The sequence below is a fragment of the Jaculus jaculus genome, chromosome 14 (genome assembly GCF_020740685.1).
Source record: "Jaculus jaculus isolate mJacJac1 chromosome 14, mJacJac1.mat.Y.cur, whole genome shotgun sequence".
Taxonomy (NCBI): Eukaryota; Metazoa; Chordata; class Mammalia; order Rodentia; family Dipodidae; genus Jaculus; species Jaculus jaculus.
Window position 1 is genome coordinate 19,454,102 of NC_059115.1, and position 15,656 is coordinate 19,469,757.

The 15,656-nt window shown below is 49.8% G+C and overlaps 1 protein-coding gene across 2 annotated transcripts; it reads right to left on the reverse strand.

Moving 5' to 3' along the window:
- Positions 1 to 1,953: 1,953 nt before the first annotated feature.
- Klk15 (kallikrein related peptidase 15) lies at positions 1,954 to 13,576 on the reverse strand. 2 transcript variants are annotated; one of them, XM_004672568.2, is made up of 6 exons: positions 13,539 to 13,576; positions 10,423 to 10,493; positions 4,757 to 4,907; positions 3,856 to 4,139; positions 3,628 to 3,764; positions 1,954 to 2,233 (listed from the first exon to the last, which is right to left on the reverse strand). In XM_004672568.2, exons 2-6 carry the CDS (start codon positions 10,460 to 10,462, stop codon positions 2,081 to 2,083), a joined length of 765 nt encoding a protein of 254 aa, XP_004672625.2. In that variant the 5' UTR covers positions 10,463 to 10,493; positions 13,539 to 13,576; the 3' UTR covers positions 1,954 to 2,080. The 2 variants fall into 2 exon arrangements, with proteins under 2 accessions (XP_004672625.2, XP_004672624.2); XM_004672567.2 differs by having other exon boundaries at positions 4,757 to 4,910; positions 13,539 to 13,574.
- Positions 13,577 to 15,656: the final 2,080 nt, after the last annotated feature.

A 15,656-nucleotide genomic window follows, 5' to 3' on the forward strand; every position in this document is an offset into this window, starting at 1 on the left:
GGGTTGGAACATGGGGTCAACTGCTTCAACACTGACACCTGGTCCTGACTGTCACACAGCAAACACATCAATCACTCGGCTGGTGTAGTCACCAGCAAATTCACCAAGCATAAGTCCCATAACTTCCACTGGAATTCCAGCACGGCCATGCTTTAATAGTTTTAGCAATGCCAGGAGTATCTGTAGGTGGCCCCTGGCCCAATCCAAGAGAATGCCATAATTTTTGTTGGCCCTTCCCAACCTGAAATCTAGATCCCGAAATTTATAATAAAAATTTGGGGGGCATTTATCTTGAACATGAACACCGTCAGATACAAGAATATGAGATTTCAGGGTCTGCGATGGTGTTTTAGCACTTCAAAATTCCGTGTCCATTTTGAACAATGTTGGGGCCACAATGACCCTTCTATGCCTTGTTTCCCGGATGAGGGGGAGATCTGCCTCTTTCCCCATCCTACCCCATAATGCCTGAACTAATTGCCCTTCCTGGCCAAGATTTAATGCCCCAAAGCCAGGTGTGATAGAGCATGACTGTAATGCCAGCACTCAGGAGGTGGAGGCAAGGTGGAGGCAGGAGGATCAGGGGTTCAGCCAGCCTCAGCTGGTGAACTTGAGGCTAGAATGGGCTACATGAGACCATCTCAAAAAATAAAAAAGACTAGCACCACAAATTGCAATTATCATCCCCCCCCAATTTATTCTTTAGGTCTTTAACCCAGAGTATGGGCTTTAACATTGTGTCCTTAAGAATTATATTTCAGGGTCTCTGCAAAGAGTTAGGAACTAAGCCAGGCATGGTGGCACACACTTTTAATCCCAGCACTTCAGAGGCAGAGGTAGGAGGATTGCCGTGAGTTCAAGGCCACCCTGAGACTCCATAGTGAATTCCAGGTCAGCCTGGGCTAGAGTGAGACCCTTACCTTGGAAAAAAAAAAAAAAAAAAAGAAGAGTTAGGAACTAGACTTGTGCCCTTTAATGGTAAAGTCATGGACTTCCAGTTGTGACCTTGACTCTGAAAATCAGTGAAGCGGCCCACAGTGTCCCACACACTGCTGTGTGTCACATATGTGGCCAAGGAAAGGAGAGTGTTTGCCTAATTACCACAGTTACTAAGAAACCTAGAACTAAGTGTAGAAGATAAAATGTCTTTCTTTTTAAAAATAGTTTAAATTTATTTATGTATTTATTTATGAGAAAGAGGGAGGGGTGATGGAGGGAGGGGGAAGAGGGAGAGAGAATGGGCGTGTCAGGGCCTCTAGCCACTGCAAATGAATTCCAGGTGTATGCGCCACAGTGTGCATCTGGATTTATGTGGGTACTGAGGAATCAAACTTGGGTCATTAGGCTTTTCAGGTAAGTACCTTAACTGCTGAGCCATCCTTCCAGCCCTTCCTCCTTCCTTCTTTCCTCCTTCCCTCCCTCCCTCCCTCCCTTTATTTCTGAGGCAAGGTCTCATGCTAAGTCAGGCTGAGCTAGAACTCAATAGTGTAGCCCAGGCTGGCCTGGAGTTCATGGTGATCCTCCCACCCCAGTCTCCCAAATGTTAGTCTTAAAGGTGTAAGCCACCACTCTGAGCTTTCTTTATGATCTGATGTGCTGGGTTCTCTCCTGGATGTACAGTTCCTGCGTATGGACAGAATGCCAGATACCATTTCCTTCGCTTCATATGTATGATCTCATTTGATGCTCAAAGCCCCCTTCCACAAGGCAAGCAAGATGATATGGTGATGCCCGTTTGACAGATAGGAAAACCAAGAATGAGTGGAGTTGGGCCACTGATCTGGAGCGAAGCCCTGCCCAGAGTCATGTTCCCTCACTCAGGGATAGGGGGGCCTAGGTGACACAGAACAGTGGACCATGCCCCTCAGCTCCCCTGCATTTATTTTCATTGTCTGAAGAAAGCCATAGACATGCCTACAGAGCAGCTTGCATCAACGAGTCTGATATCCTGGCATTAAAAAGGCAACTTTGAACCTCAGCTGGGCTTCAGGTGGAGCGAGTCCGTGGCTACCATCAGTGACAATGGGGAACGGCCCAGTCCTGCCCCAGGTCTGATGCTGCCCAGGCAGGAAGTGATGGGTCAGTTCCTCTTCATGGTTTCCCGGATCCATTTCAAGTAGTAGCAGACTTTGGTATAGACTCCAGGCTTAGTGGTGGTATCACAAGGGACATCACCCCAGGACACAATGCCCTGCAGGGCACCCGTACAGACCAGAGGTCCTCCAGAGTCACCCTGTGGGGAAAAGGGGGGCGGTTGTCAAGGTAAGTAGGAATTTCCAAAATATTGTGGCTTCAGCCTCATTTGAATCAGTATTCACTACTGCAACAAAGCCCCAAGCCAGGGCTGGAGGGATGGCTCAGCGGTTAAGGCACTTGCCTCCAAAGCCTAATGACCCAGATGGATTCCCCTGTACCCACATAAACAAAACAAAACAAAACATGGGTGCTGGAGAGACAGCTCAGTGGTTAAGGTGCTTGCCTGCAAAGCCTAATGACCCAGGTTGGATTCCCCAGTACCCACATAAACAAAACAAAACAAAAGCAGAACAGAACAGAATAAAACTTGGAGGATGGAGGGATGACTCAGCAGTTTGAGGGGGCCTGAGACTGCCAAGTTCAAATCTCCAGATCCTGCATAAACAGTCGGGTGTGGCCATTCATGTCTGTAACTCCAGTTTCATAGGGAAGCACAGAACCAAGAATTCTCAATGCTCCCCAAGCTCTGGAATTAGTAAAAAGGAGAGAAAAGTTGTGTGTGTGTGTGGGGGGCAGACTCACAAAAAGACCAGGCAGAAGTGCAGTGGGATGGAACACTCAACATTCCACTCCAGCCGCCCCAGGTGAGTGCAGGGGTGCCATAAGGGACCATACATGTGCATACCCCCCCCCCAAACACGGAAGAAGACCACCGGGTGGTGCTGGCTTGTAAGAGAAGGCAGCCTGAGGAGCCTTGGAGCTCCCTGGCCAGTCTAGTGTAGTCTAATTGAGTTCCAGAGCAATGAGAGACCCTGTTGGGAATGAAGTGGATATTTGCAAGGAACGAGGTCCTTCTCGGTCCTTCATACAGGTGCACCCACACGATATTAACGTACACACACGCACACAGGAGAAAACCCAAACTAATCCCACCCTAGGCAATACCAATGCTAACCCAAGTCAGTCCAAATACCCCGATCCAATACAACCCAAGAGGACTCACTCAACTTATGTCCACTTTACCTTCATTCATGCAAGCGCACATCTCCCCATTCAAAATCGAAGCAAGCCCACTATCATCAACACAGCCCCATTCCGATCTCTGTGTCTTCTGCCTCCTCCCCATTTCCATGACACCCCACACTAACCCCGACATACTTCTCACCCCAAGTCAAAAGGCACCCATTCCCCTTCTTCGCCCCACCCTGTGCTTTCTCAAACGAACCACCATACCACTCACTCCAAACACAACCCTAGCTAGCCCTGGCTCCTCCAATCTCACCACCATCCAAACTTTTCCTGGGGCTCCGCCTTCACACTTAGCCGTAGCATCTTCTCTGGCCCAAAGCAAAGGACATCCAAGCCAGCCCCAGCTCCCAGCCCGTCCCATCCTACCGGTCCTTCCACCCCATGGTCCCTCTCGCCCCTGACCTCACAGGAGTCGGTGCCTCTCCCCTCCACACCGGCACACACCATGGTGTCCATCACGCGTCCCGGGTAGTCCTTGTCGCAAGACGCATCTGAGATGATGCTAATGTTGGCGCAGTGCAGCGTATCCGGGAGGCGCACTGGGGAGGACAGCAAGATCGGGGCATAGCCATACCCGTTGGTTCTTTGTCCCCTCCACCCGAGAGCCTTGGAGGATCAGGCTCCACGCACCTTGAGGTTTAGGCCTTTTGGGGTTCTCAGGCCCGTCGTCCGAGATCAGGCCCCAGCCGGACACCAGGCAGGGCTCTCCCACGCGGGGACAGCGAGTGGGTAGAGCCAAAGGCCGCACCTGGGGCGTCAGGCGCACAGGGCGGAGCAGCCGCAACAACATGATGTCGTGGAGGTGGCTGCGAGCCTCATAGCCCGGGTGCGGGATGATGCGAGAAACTGCGAGAAGCTGCTCCGGGCCGTCGTACTTCCGAAGGTTGTGCTCTCCTAGGCGCACTCTCATGAAGCTGGGCGGGCACAGTCAGAAGCAGACACAGGCGTCAGAGAATGGGCAACCCGGAGGTCCCCCAACTGGTGAAGAATTTTAAGATCCTTTCTTTACCCTTTCCTAAGACCGTGAAGAGGATGATGGTTCCAGCCATAGCCAGGTAGGAACACAGGAGTCCCAAGGCATATACACATTTAGAGCCCAACCTTTCAAGTCCTGGCTCTTGTTCAGGATGTAGATTTTTTTTTTTTTTTTTTTTTTTTTGGCTTTTCGAGGTAGGGTTTAGCTCTAACCCAGGCTAACCCGGAATTCACTATGTACTCTCAGGGTGGCCTTGAACTCACGGGGAGCCTCCTACCTCTGCCTCCCGAATCCTGGGATTAAAGGCCTGCGCCACCACACCCGCCACTTGGGTTCAAAGAAGGGACGTTTGCTGACTTCTTCTTCTTTCAAGGACGTAAGGATTCCGAAGTCACACCTCTCTTCACCCAGGGCCTTGACACCCCACTATCTTCCTTTCTCAGTATCCAAGAATCTAGGTCCCTTTCTTCAAGTCCACAAGTCCAGGTAGCCCCCAAACCTAGGAGTTCCCAGGCCCAGTCATGCCCCACAGGACCACCCAGCCCGTCTTCATACCGGGTTTGACAGTGGGCAGCAGACAGCACCCACAGCGGGGAAATGAGGGAAGCACCACAGTTGAAGCGGGTGTGCTCGAACAGGGCCACTTGCCATGGCTGTGAGTGGGGCACGCACTCCTCATCTTCCAGCACCTTGCCACCATCCTGGGCTGCTGGGAGAGGGGGTAGATCCCTGAGCATGGGGCCCTTTTCAGAAACCCCTAAACTTTCCTTAGACCCTCCTCACTATACTGCCCATCTATGCCCTTTCCCAGTTTATCAGGAAGTCCCTGGGCAGGGGAGATGGCTTGGTGGGTAAAGCAGTTGCCACTTAAGTGTGAGTACTTGCCTCAGAACCCACATGAAAAGCCAGATGTTGAATCCAGTGTCATGGTGCACACCTTTAATCCCGGTACTTGGGAGGCAGAGGGAGGATCACTATGAGTTCGAGACCAGCCTTGGACTACAGAGTGAGTGCCAGGCCATCCTGGGATAGACTGAGACCCTACCTTGAAAACAAACAAACAAATAGCCACATGCCAGTGGGACAGATGGCTTAGCAGTTAAGGCACTTGCCTGCAAAGCCTAAGGACCCATGTTTGACTCTCCAGAGTAAGCCAGGCTCACAAAGGTGATGCAAGTGCAAGGCCACACATGCCCACTAGGTGGCGCACACATTTGGAGTGAGATTTCAGTGGCTAAGGCTCTGGCATGCCAATTCTCTCCCTCTCTCTCTCCTCATTAAAAAACAAAATAAAATAAAAATATTAAAAAAAAAGAATCTTATAAAATTCAGGGCTAGAGGGATGGATTAGCTGTTAAGGTGTTTGCCTGCAAAGCCAAAGGACCCAGGTTCGATTTCCCAGGACCCGCATAAGCCAGATGCACAAGGTGGCACATGTGTCTGGAGTTCGTTTGCAGTGGCTGGAGGCTCTGGTGCACCCATTTTCTCTCTCTCCCCCTGTCAAATAAATCAATAAACTTAAAAAATAAAAATAAAATCCAGGTGCTGTAGTGAGAGCATCTGTCATCCCAGGGTGGCTATGGTGAGAAGGGAGGTAGGGACAGGAAGAGTGCCTGGAAAGTTGCAGGGTAGCTAGCCTGGTGAACACAGGGATGAGAAATGAGAGATCCTACCTTAAGGTGAAAGGTGAGAACTGACACCTGCAATCATCCTTCTGATGCCACGGAATGCCTGTACCTACACTCACACACAAGAACACACACACATACACATACACACAACATCGAAAGCTGTCCCTATTGGGACTGGAGAGATGGCTTAGTAGCTAAAGCTCTTGCCTGCAAAGGCTAAGGACCCAGGTTCGATTCCCCAGGACCTACATAAGCCAGATGCAGAAGGTGGTGCATGTGTCTGGAGTTTGTTTGCAGTGGCTGGAGGCCCTGGTGCGCCCATTCTCTCCCTCTTCCTCCTCTCCCTCTTTGCCTCTTTCTCTCTCTCTCTCTCAAATAAATAAAGTAAAAATTTTCCTGCCATTTGAAGCTCTGTGCTCTGGCTTTTACATCTACTGCCTGTGGTACCCTAACCCTATTCCACTTTCTACAAGAACTTGGGAAAAAAGAAGGGGAAAGGGCCAGGAGGAAAGAAGTCTTCTGTGGCTGGAGGTGGAGACAGGTCACTTAGAACAGCCATTCAGCGCCAACAGGTTATCACAGATGTCAAGTTGGTGTAGTCACTTGATATATATGACAGCCTTGGTTCTAGAGTCTGTATCTCAACCAAGTCGAGCTCACCAAATTTGGTTGAGAATCAAAGAAGGTCTCAGACATATTCATGGGTATCCAAATGCAGGGGCAACACTTTAAGCTGAAATTCACATGCAACTTCAAGAATCACAGCAGTGGGGCCCAGGGATGTAGCTCAGTTGGTAGAGTGCTTGACCAACTTGCATGATGCCCTGGGTTCCGTCCTCAGCACCTCTTAAACCAGGTATGTGGCACACACGATCCCAGCACTCAGGAGGTGGAGGCAGGAGGATCAGGAATTCAAGGCCATCTTTATATATATAACAAGTTCAAGGCCAGCCTGGGTTACATAAGACCCTGTCTCAAAAAAAAAATCATCGAAACAAAAAAGTCACAGCAAGACATTCACATGCATGGATGAGTATGGCCAGTTGAGGGATGGGCGTGTGGGCAAACACATGCACAACATGGAATGGAGGGCAGACCTCAAATCACAAGTCTCCAGCATGAGACTGGGCATCCAACATCACCCGCCATTTTCTGCACAGGGCCTGGGAAAGGGAGGTGGCTCTGCACCCTGGGTTCAAATGTACTGGTGAGACTTTGACCTCTCTCTCTCCTTCTCTCTTGTTTTGGTTTGTTTGTTTGCAAGGTAGGGTCTCACTGTAGCCCAGGCTGACCTGGAATTCACTTTGTAGCCTCAGGCTGGCCTTGAACTCACAGCAACCTTCCTACCTCTGCCTCCTGAGTGCTGGGATTAAAGGCGTGTGACACCACACCTGGTTTGACTTTGATCTCTTGATTGGAACCCGTTTCCTCGCCTGTAAAATGGGGAGGGCAGTGAAGATGAAATTGGAATGTGTATGTGTGTGGAGGAGAGGGTAAATTGTGCCTGGAACATGGTATCTGCTTAATAAATCTTGTTGATCATTGTTTATCTGGTATTTATTTATATTTTTTGATAATTTCATGCATGTATATATCTTGATCATACTTACCCCTTATTACCTACCTCTCTTCTCCTGCTGAAACTTTTCTTTTTTCCAACTACTTTTTCCCTTCCTACCTTCATTTCAGTTTTTAATTTTTAAATTTTATTTGTCTATCTATCATCTGTCTGTCTATCTATCTATTCACCCATCCATCCATCCATCCATCCATCCATCATCTACCTATGCATTTATCACAGAGAGAGATGAGGATGAGAGATAATGGACATGCCAGGACTTCTTGCTTCTGCAAACAAACTCCAGATGTATGAGTCATTTTACATATCTGGCTTTATGTGGGCACTGGGGAATTGAACCCAAGCTAGCAGGCTTTGCAAACAAGTGCTTTTAACTGATGAGCCATTTTTTCAGCTTCTCATTTTTTATTTATTATTTGTTTATTTTTAGTTTTTAAAGGTAGGGTCTCACTGTAGCCCTGAAATTCACTCAAAATATTTTCTTTACTATAAAAGAGTGTGAGGGTTGGAGAAATGGCTTAGAGGTTAAGGTGCTTGCCTGTGAAGCCTAAGGACTCAGGTTCAATTCCCCACTACCCATATAAGCCAGATGCACAAAAGTGGTGCATGTGTCTGGAGTTTGTTTGCAGTGGTTAGAGACCCTGGCATGCCCATTCTCTCTCTCTAAAATAAATAAATAATAAATAAATAAATATTTAAAAATAAAGAGTGACGGGGTGTGGGGGTGGGGAGAAAAGATGCACAGAGTGAATGAGAATGAGCACCAGAACCTCTAGTCACTGCAAATAAACTCCAGATGCAAGTGCCACCTTGTGCATCTGGCTTTATGTGGGTACTGGGGGATCAAACCTGGGTTCTGGGCCTTAACTGCTGAGCCATCTCTCTAGCTCTACTCTTTTTTTCTAAATAAACATATTTATTTGCAAGGAGAGAGAGAGAGAGGGAGGGAGGGAGGGAGGAAGAATGAGAAGAAGGAGGAAGGGAAGAAGGACCCCAGCGATTGTAGCTGCTATAAACAAACTCCAGAAGCACACACCACTTAGTGCATCTGGCATATGTGGATGCTGGGCAGTTGAATCCAGGTCATTAGGCTCTGTAGGAAACTGCCTTAGCAACTGAGATATCTCTCCAGCCCCATCCCCTCAATTTTTTTAAATGGCCTCACTATGTAGCCCAGGCTGGCCCCAAATGCATGGCAATCTTCCTCAGCCTCAGCCTCTCAAGTGCTGGGGCAGCTGGTGTGCAATACTTACTATTATTATTGAGGGGGGGGGTGGAGGAAATGAATGAATGAACTGGCATGCCAGGGCCTCCAGCCCCTGCAAGCGAACTCCACACGCTTGTGCCAGCTGGTGCATCTGGCTTATGTGGGTACTGGGGAATTGAACGTGGGTCCTTAGACTTCGAAGGCAAACACCTTAACCACTAAGTCATCTCTCTTGCCCCTGTTATGTATTTTAAACAAAGGACACATGCATTCATTTATGGGAGCATCCACATCGCTATTCGGGTTGGTAACACACACAGCTACATTACTGCTGACATCTGTGCAGACCAAGGTCAAGATCATGCTTTACTTACCAGCCATTTGCAGAGGTCAAAGTCCCAGGCACCCATCTACAGGGCAAATACTCAGATGTGGGCCCTCCCCCAACATTAGATCCCAGGGCAATACCTTCATATAGAGCCAGCATTTAAGCTCAAAGGCACAAAGCAGGAGAGACAGGATAATTCATTCATCTCTAGATCCATGTTCAAGGTCATTCATCTGAGTTCACATTGTGGGGGTCCTGGTTTATCAACTGGACAGCCTCTCTCTCTCTCTCTCTCTCTCACACACACACAAACACAAAATGCCATCATACTACCATATAAAAGAAAAACCATACACAGGTAGTGTGGATACTCTCCTACTCTTGTCAAAGGTCACAGCCATGACAGGCGCCCACACCAGAGCTGAATTGGCACAGCCAAACCAAATGTCCACTTTCTGCCCATTGAGGTTAGGAACAAGGCCAAAGGCCCTTCGAGGGAATGTGGGAATGCGGATGTGGTGGGTGAGGGGCTTAACAAAGGAAGGGTGAGGCCCGTCTATGGTTGAGGGCATGGCTGAACAGCTGGGCACCGGGTTGCATCCAGCCAGTCCGAGCTGGAGGAGGGCGGAGGCTCCGGCTGTGTGCAGCCAGCAGTGGGGAGACAGTACACTGACAGCCTGAGGCTTGGCAATGTGGGGGAGGTCTGAGCGCCCCAGGGCTGGTCGGGGAAAGGTGGGAGTGTCGTGTGGGGAACAGGACAAGGTTAATGAACATCTACCCCCCCCCCCAATTTCTCCAGGGCAAAAACCCTATCAGGTTACAATGAATTTTTCCCTGGGAGGTGGCACAGCCTGGTCTGGAGTTCACCTGTCACCCAGGGTGACCTTGATATGGTGGCCATCCCTCTCTGAACCACAGGCTTGATAAATGAGGGCCGCTTATGAACCTGGTGTCTAAAGCACCCTGCCACACCCATATACCTGACAACACACCACATTTAATCCACATGGTACCTGAGTTAAGATGTCACAGACTTAAGGACCTAGAAGGCGTTTGAACCCAGAGACTGTTCGCTTGGTGCCTCATCCTATGTGACTACTGAAGCCATTACTATTGCAGACAGGTACTGTCTCTTATAGAAAGCTATTGAGGCTTCAGTAGTTTCCCCAAGATCACACAGCAAGAAAACAAAACAAAACAAAGCTTTGGGACTCAAACTCAGGTTTGTGTGATGCCAGAATGTTGTGTTCCCTCTTATGGCCAGGGAGGGGACCCAGGTGGCTCAGCCCCTCCAGGGCTTCTTTGTGCTCTTAGGCTGCACTGAGGGTTCAGGGTCATTTGGCTGGTGGCTTCGATGGGGTCATGAAAGGGTCTCTCGGTAGGTAGGAAGGGTCTGTCAAGTCCTAGGGAGCGGATACCCCGGGGAAACAGGCATTTTATTCCCATAGCCCAGGACCCGATCTCGGTGGCCCTCACCTGTGGATGCCAGTACGAAGAAGGTGAAGAGAAGCCACATGGTGCAGGAAGGGCTGGGGCTTGGAGGAAATCTGAGGAGGAGAGACCAAAACCTGGGGTAAGGCTGGGCCCACCTGCCCCACCATGGTCCATGCAGACACAAAGGCACCCCTACCTGGCTGCTTAAGAAACTTCTTGGGGGCTGGAGAGATGGCTTAGCAGTTAACGTGCATGCTGTGAAGCCTAAGGACCCAGGTTCGATTCTCCAGGTCCCACATAAGCCAGATGCACATGGTGGCACATGCGTCTGGAGTTGGCAGGCGCTGGAAGCTCTGACGCTCCCATTCTCACTCTCTTTTTCTCTCTCTGACTGTAATAAATAACTAAATAAAAATACAATCTTTAAAAAAAGAAAGTTCTTTTCTTTTTTCTTTAATTTTTATTTATTTGAGAGAGACAGACACAGAGAGAAAGACGGAAAGAGAGAGAATGGGCGCGCCAGGGCTCCCAGCCTCTGCAAACGAACTCCAGATGCATGCACCCCCTTGTGCATCTGGCTAACGTGGGACCTGGGGAACTGAGCCTCGAACCGGGGTCCTTAGGCTTCACAGGCAAGCGCTTAACCGCTAAGCCATCTCTCCAGCCCAGTTCTTTTCTTTTCGAGGTAGGGTCTCACTGTAACCCAGGCGGACCTGACTGTAGTTCCCTATCCCTGTGAACACTGCGCTGGCCTCAGGCTCATCACCTACCTGCCGCAGCCTCCTCGGTTGGTATTGCAAGAGTGAATCACCACAGCAGTTTAATAAACTTTTTACTGTCTTGTCCCCTAACTGCTGCACCCCACTTGTCCTCCCTCCTGGGTCCTTATCTCTGGAGGATCCACCGTTCCTTTAAGCACTCAGCAGAGCTCGGCATCATGTAACAGTCCCTTGGGTCTCTTGTCCCAACACCATGGCCCTGGCTCCGGACCCTACCTAGCCCCCCATTGGCTTCTTAGGTCCTCTCAGATCTAGTTCTCCTATATCTTGCCCTCCACATAAGGCACTAAAGAGTCTTCCTGCCTCCCTCCCTTGCTCCTTCTCCCAAAAGTCTCATGCATGATGGATAAGTGCACTGAGCCATGCCCCCAGCCCTCACTGTGGATTCTAGACAGGAGCTCTACCTCTGAGCCACGCCCTCAGCCTCACTGTGGATTCTAGACAGGAGCTTTACCTCTGAGCCACGCCCCCAGCCCTCACTGTGGATTCTAGACAGGAGCTCTACCTCTGAGCCACGCCCCCAGCCCTCACTGTGGATTCTAGGCAGGAGCTCTACCTCTGAGCCATGCCCCCAGCCCTCACTGTGGATTCTAGACAGGAGCTGTACCTCTGAGCCATGCCCCCAGCCCTCACTGTGGATTCTAGACAGGAGCTCTACCTCTGAGCCATGTCCCCAGCCCTCACTGTGGATTCTAGACAGGAGCTCTACCTCTGAGCCATGCCCCCAGCCCTCACTGTGGATTCTAGACAGGAGCTCTACCTCTGAGCCATGTCCCCAGCCCTCACTGTGGATTCTAGGCAGGAGCTCTACCTCTGAGCCATGTCCCCAGCCCTCACTGTGGATTCTAGGCAGGAACTCCATCTCTGAGCCATGCCCCCAGCCCTCACTGTGGATTCTAGACAGGAGCTCTACCTCTGAGCCATGCCCCCAGCCCTCACTGTGGATTCTAGACAGGAGCTCTACCTCTGAGCCACGCCCTCAGCCCTCACTGTGGATTCTAGACAGGAGCTCTACCTCTGAGCCATGCCCCCAGCCCTCACTGTGGATTCTAGACAGGAGCTCTACCTCTGAGCCATGCCCCCAGCCCTCACTGTGGATTCTAGACAGGAGCTCTACCTCTGAGCCACGCCCCCAGCCCTCACTGTGGATTCTAGACAGGAGCTCTACCTCTGAGCCATGTCCCCAGCCCTCACTGTGGATTCTAGACAGGAGCTCTACCTCTGAGCCACGTCTTCAGCTCCTCACTGTGGATTCTAGACAGGTGCTTTACCACTGAACCATCCCGCCTCCATCTATCTTCACTTTTTGAAATTTGAGACAGCGTCTCACTATGTTGTCTAGGCTAGCTTTGGACTTTCCATCCTGCCTCTGCCTCCCTAGTGCTGAGATGACAGGCCTGTGCTGTGGCACCCTGCTCCTGAGGAGCCTTTCTACTCCCAGAGCTGACCGTGCCTGCCCCCTGCTCACAGCCCTCCTCCACAGGCCCCAGGATAAAGTCCCAGACCCTTAGTTGTACTTTCAAGGAAAACAGTGGCTTCTCCCTCTTCTGGTTGACTGTTGCTTACCTCGGGCCAGATACAGCCAACGCTGCCATTTCATGCTTCCCTGCCTTTGCTGGTGTTATCTCTCCTACCAGCCCTTCTAGGATCACTTTCTCCTTGAGGCCTTTCCTGACCCTCTTGACCCTCTGTGCTATGTGCTTCCCCATAAAAACTGGGAACTCTCTCTGAGCAGACCCAGCCTAACTGACCCTGGATTGCAGGTACTGCTCAGTGTACAGTATAGGTCACCCATGGGAGGCCTCAGGAGTGAATTCAAGCCTTCCTTGTCATCTTCCAATTATCCGTTTGTCCTGAAAGTTCAACCTTACTCTTCTGAAAGCCCCCTATACCCATAAAGGAAACCCCCAGTGCTCATCCTGCCTCTGTATGGTAGCAGTAACTAGAAATGCTGAGGTCTGGCCTGTACACCTGTTTCCCCCACCTGTCTCCAGCCCCTGACTATGGAGTTCAGAAGGGGCCAGGTCCTTCTGTCCCCAGCACTGCTCCAGGCCTGAGACCTGGCACTGGGGATACCTTAGGGCGATTGTACTGAACTGACTTGAACCTTGATCACTGCTGACTATGTCCTTGGCTTGGAGACAAGTGCTTTTAGGGACGTCCTTCTCCATCACCCCTCCCTCCACTTGAGCTCCTTTTAGAAGCTTTAGGACATTTTCTTGATTCTAATTCAGCTTGGGGCCACAGGAAAGGACACCTGGATTACCCAGTGCCTTTGACACACTGGATTCACCCAGGATAGTCTGTATGTCAGATCAGGGCATTCCCAATGTTCCCTCACCACCCTCATCTTCCCAGGTTTTTTCTCAAAGATCTCACCCCTTCTAGGTCCTCCGGTAACATCCAGGGCAGCTTGGATACCAGAAGAAAGGAAGCAAGCACCAGAATGCCTGGATTTATAAGCTCCTAGCCCCACCTGGGTCTGGGGGTGGAGTGGTATAGGGTGGGGCGAGAGGCAGCTGAAGGTCAGTCAGGTTTACAGGCTGGACGCCCCAGTGGTGGATGGGATGTGGGGAGGGATTAGCCTGGTCTAATGAGCATTTACTAGTCTGAAGCCATTGTTCTGCGTCCTTAAGGAGGTATTTTCCCCAGGGGCAGTCCCACCAGGGGGAGGGGACAGAAGGGCAAGAGCAGAAAATCGGAAGACATCAAAACACAGCTCCTAGAATTCTGGGACTTGGGTGTGGAAATTGGATGCTATAGCCATACTTCTTGGGACTTGAGAGAAGGTTCTGGAACTTGGATTCTGTTTTGTTTTGCTTTGAGACAAGGTCACACTATGTAGTCCAGACTGGTCTGGAACTCAAGATCCTCCTGCCTCAACTTCCCAAGAGCTAGGATGACAGGCATGTGCCACCATGCCTGGGCTGGAATTTGGATTCTGGATTGGAAAGTCTTGAGTTTGGTCAACATGACCTGAAGTTTGGAGTGTGAAGTTTTGAAATCTGAGGTTTGAAGTCTGATGTCATGCCCCTAGCCCTCTTTTTCCTTTTTTTGTTTTTTTGAGGTAGGGTCTCAGTCTAGCCCAGGCTGACTTGGAATTCACTATGGAGTCTCAGGGTGGCCTCGAACACACAGCGATCCTCCTTCCTCTGCCTACCAAGTGCTGGGATTAAAGGTGTGCGCCACCACGCCCGGCTTTTTCTTTTTCTTTTTTTTTTTTTTGAATTTTGAGACAGGGTTTCACTAAATTGCCCAGGCTGGCCTTGAACTCACTCTGAAGTCCAAGCTGGAGATCCTGCGATCAGGTCTTTGCATGACCTTTGAAGGCTGGGTGTGTGTGTATGGATGCACATGTGTATATGTAGGTGCATGTACATGTGTGAAAGCCAGAGGTGAATGTTGGGTGCCTTCCTCAATCTCTCTCCACCTAATTTTTTAAGTTTACTTATATGTGCACGTATATGATATGTATATACATATGTATGTGTATATAATCTCATGCATGTTATGTCATGTATGTGGGGGTTTTTATTTTCTTCATTTTTTGAGCTAGGGTCTCACTCTAGCCCAGACTGACCTGAAATTCACTATGTAGTCTCCGGGTGGCCTTGAACTCACAGAATCCTGTTACCTCTGCTTCCTGAGTGCTGGGATTAAAGATGTACGCTACCACATGTGGCTTACCTTCTTTAGAGACAAGGTCTCTCTCATTTTGTTGCTGTATTTGTTAGCTTCTGTATTCTGGCTCCACCTTTCATTGAAATATGCTTGTTGGGACTACAGGCCAAGTTCCACTTTGCATTGGCTTTATGCGGGTACTGAGGAGGACTGAGTTGAGGTCAGCAGGCTTGCAAGCAAGAACCTTTAACCCATGAGCAATCTCTGTAGTCCCCTTACTTTTTGAAAAAGTGTCTCTCACTGAACCTAGAACTCACTGATTTGGCTAGAATAGCTTGCCTTGTTGCCTCCAGGATCCTCCTATCTCTGCACCCTCCCCCCACAGTACTGGGATTAGAAGCATATAACATTATGCCAAAGCCTTTTACAAATATATATTTATTCATTTGCAAGGGGAGAGAAAGAGAGAGGGAGGGAGAGAAGAGAAAGAGAGTGGGTATGCCAGCGACTCTAGCCACTGCAAACAAACTCCAGGCGCAAGAGCCACTTTGTCCATTGGGCTTTACGTGGGTCCTGGGGAATTGAACCTGGGTTGTTAGGCTTTTTAGGCAAGCACCTTCACTGCTGAGCCACTTCTCTAGCCCCTATGCCCAGCCTTTATGTGAGTGCTGGGGATGTGAACTGAGGTTCTTATGCTTGTGTGGCACTGAGTCATCTCCCTAACCCTGGTTCTGGGTGTTTGAATTTCAAATCTAGACTAGGACTCCCAGAGCTGGGTGTTTGGAATTTGGGACTTGACAGCAAAAACCTTTGCATTTGCTGGATGAAACCTGGACCTGGAGCACATATGGTTAACTTTGGAGTTGGAATTTTTGT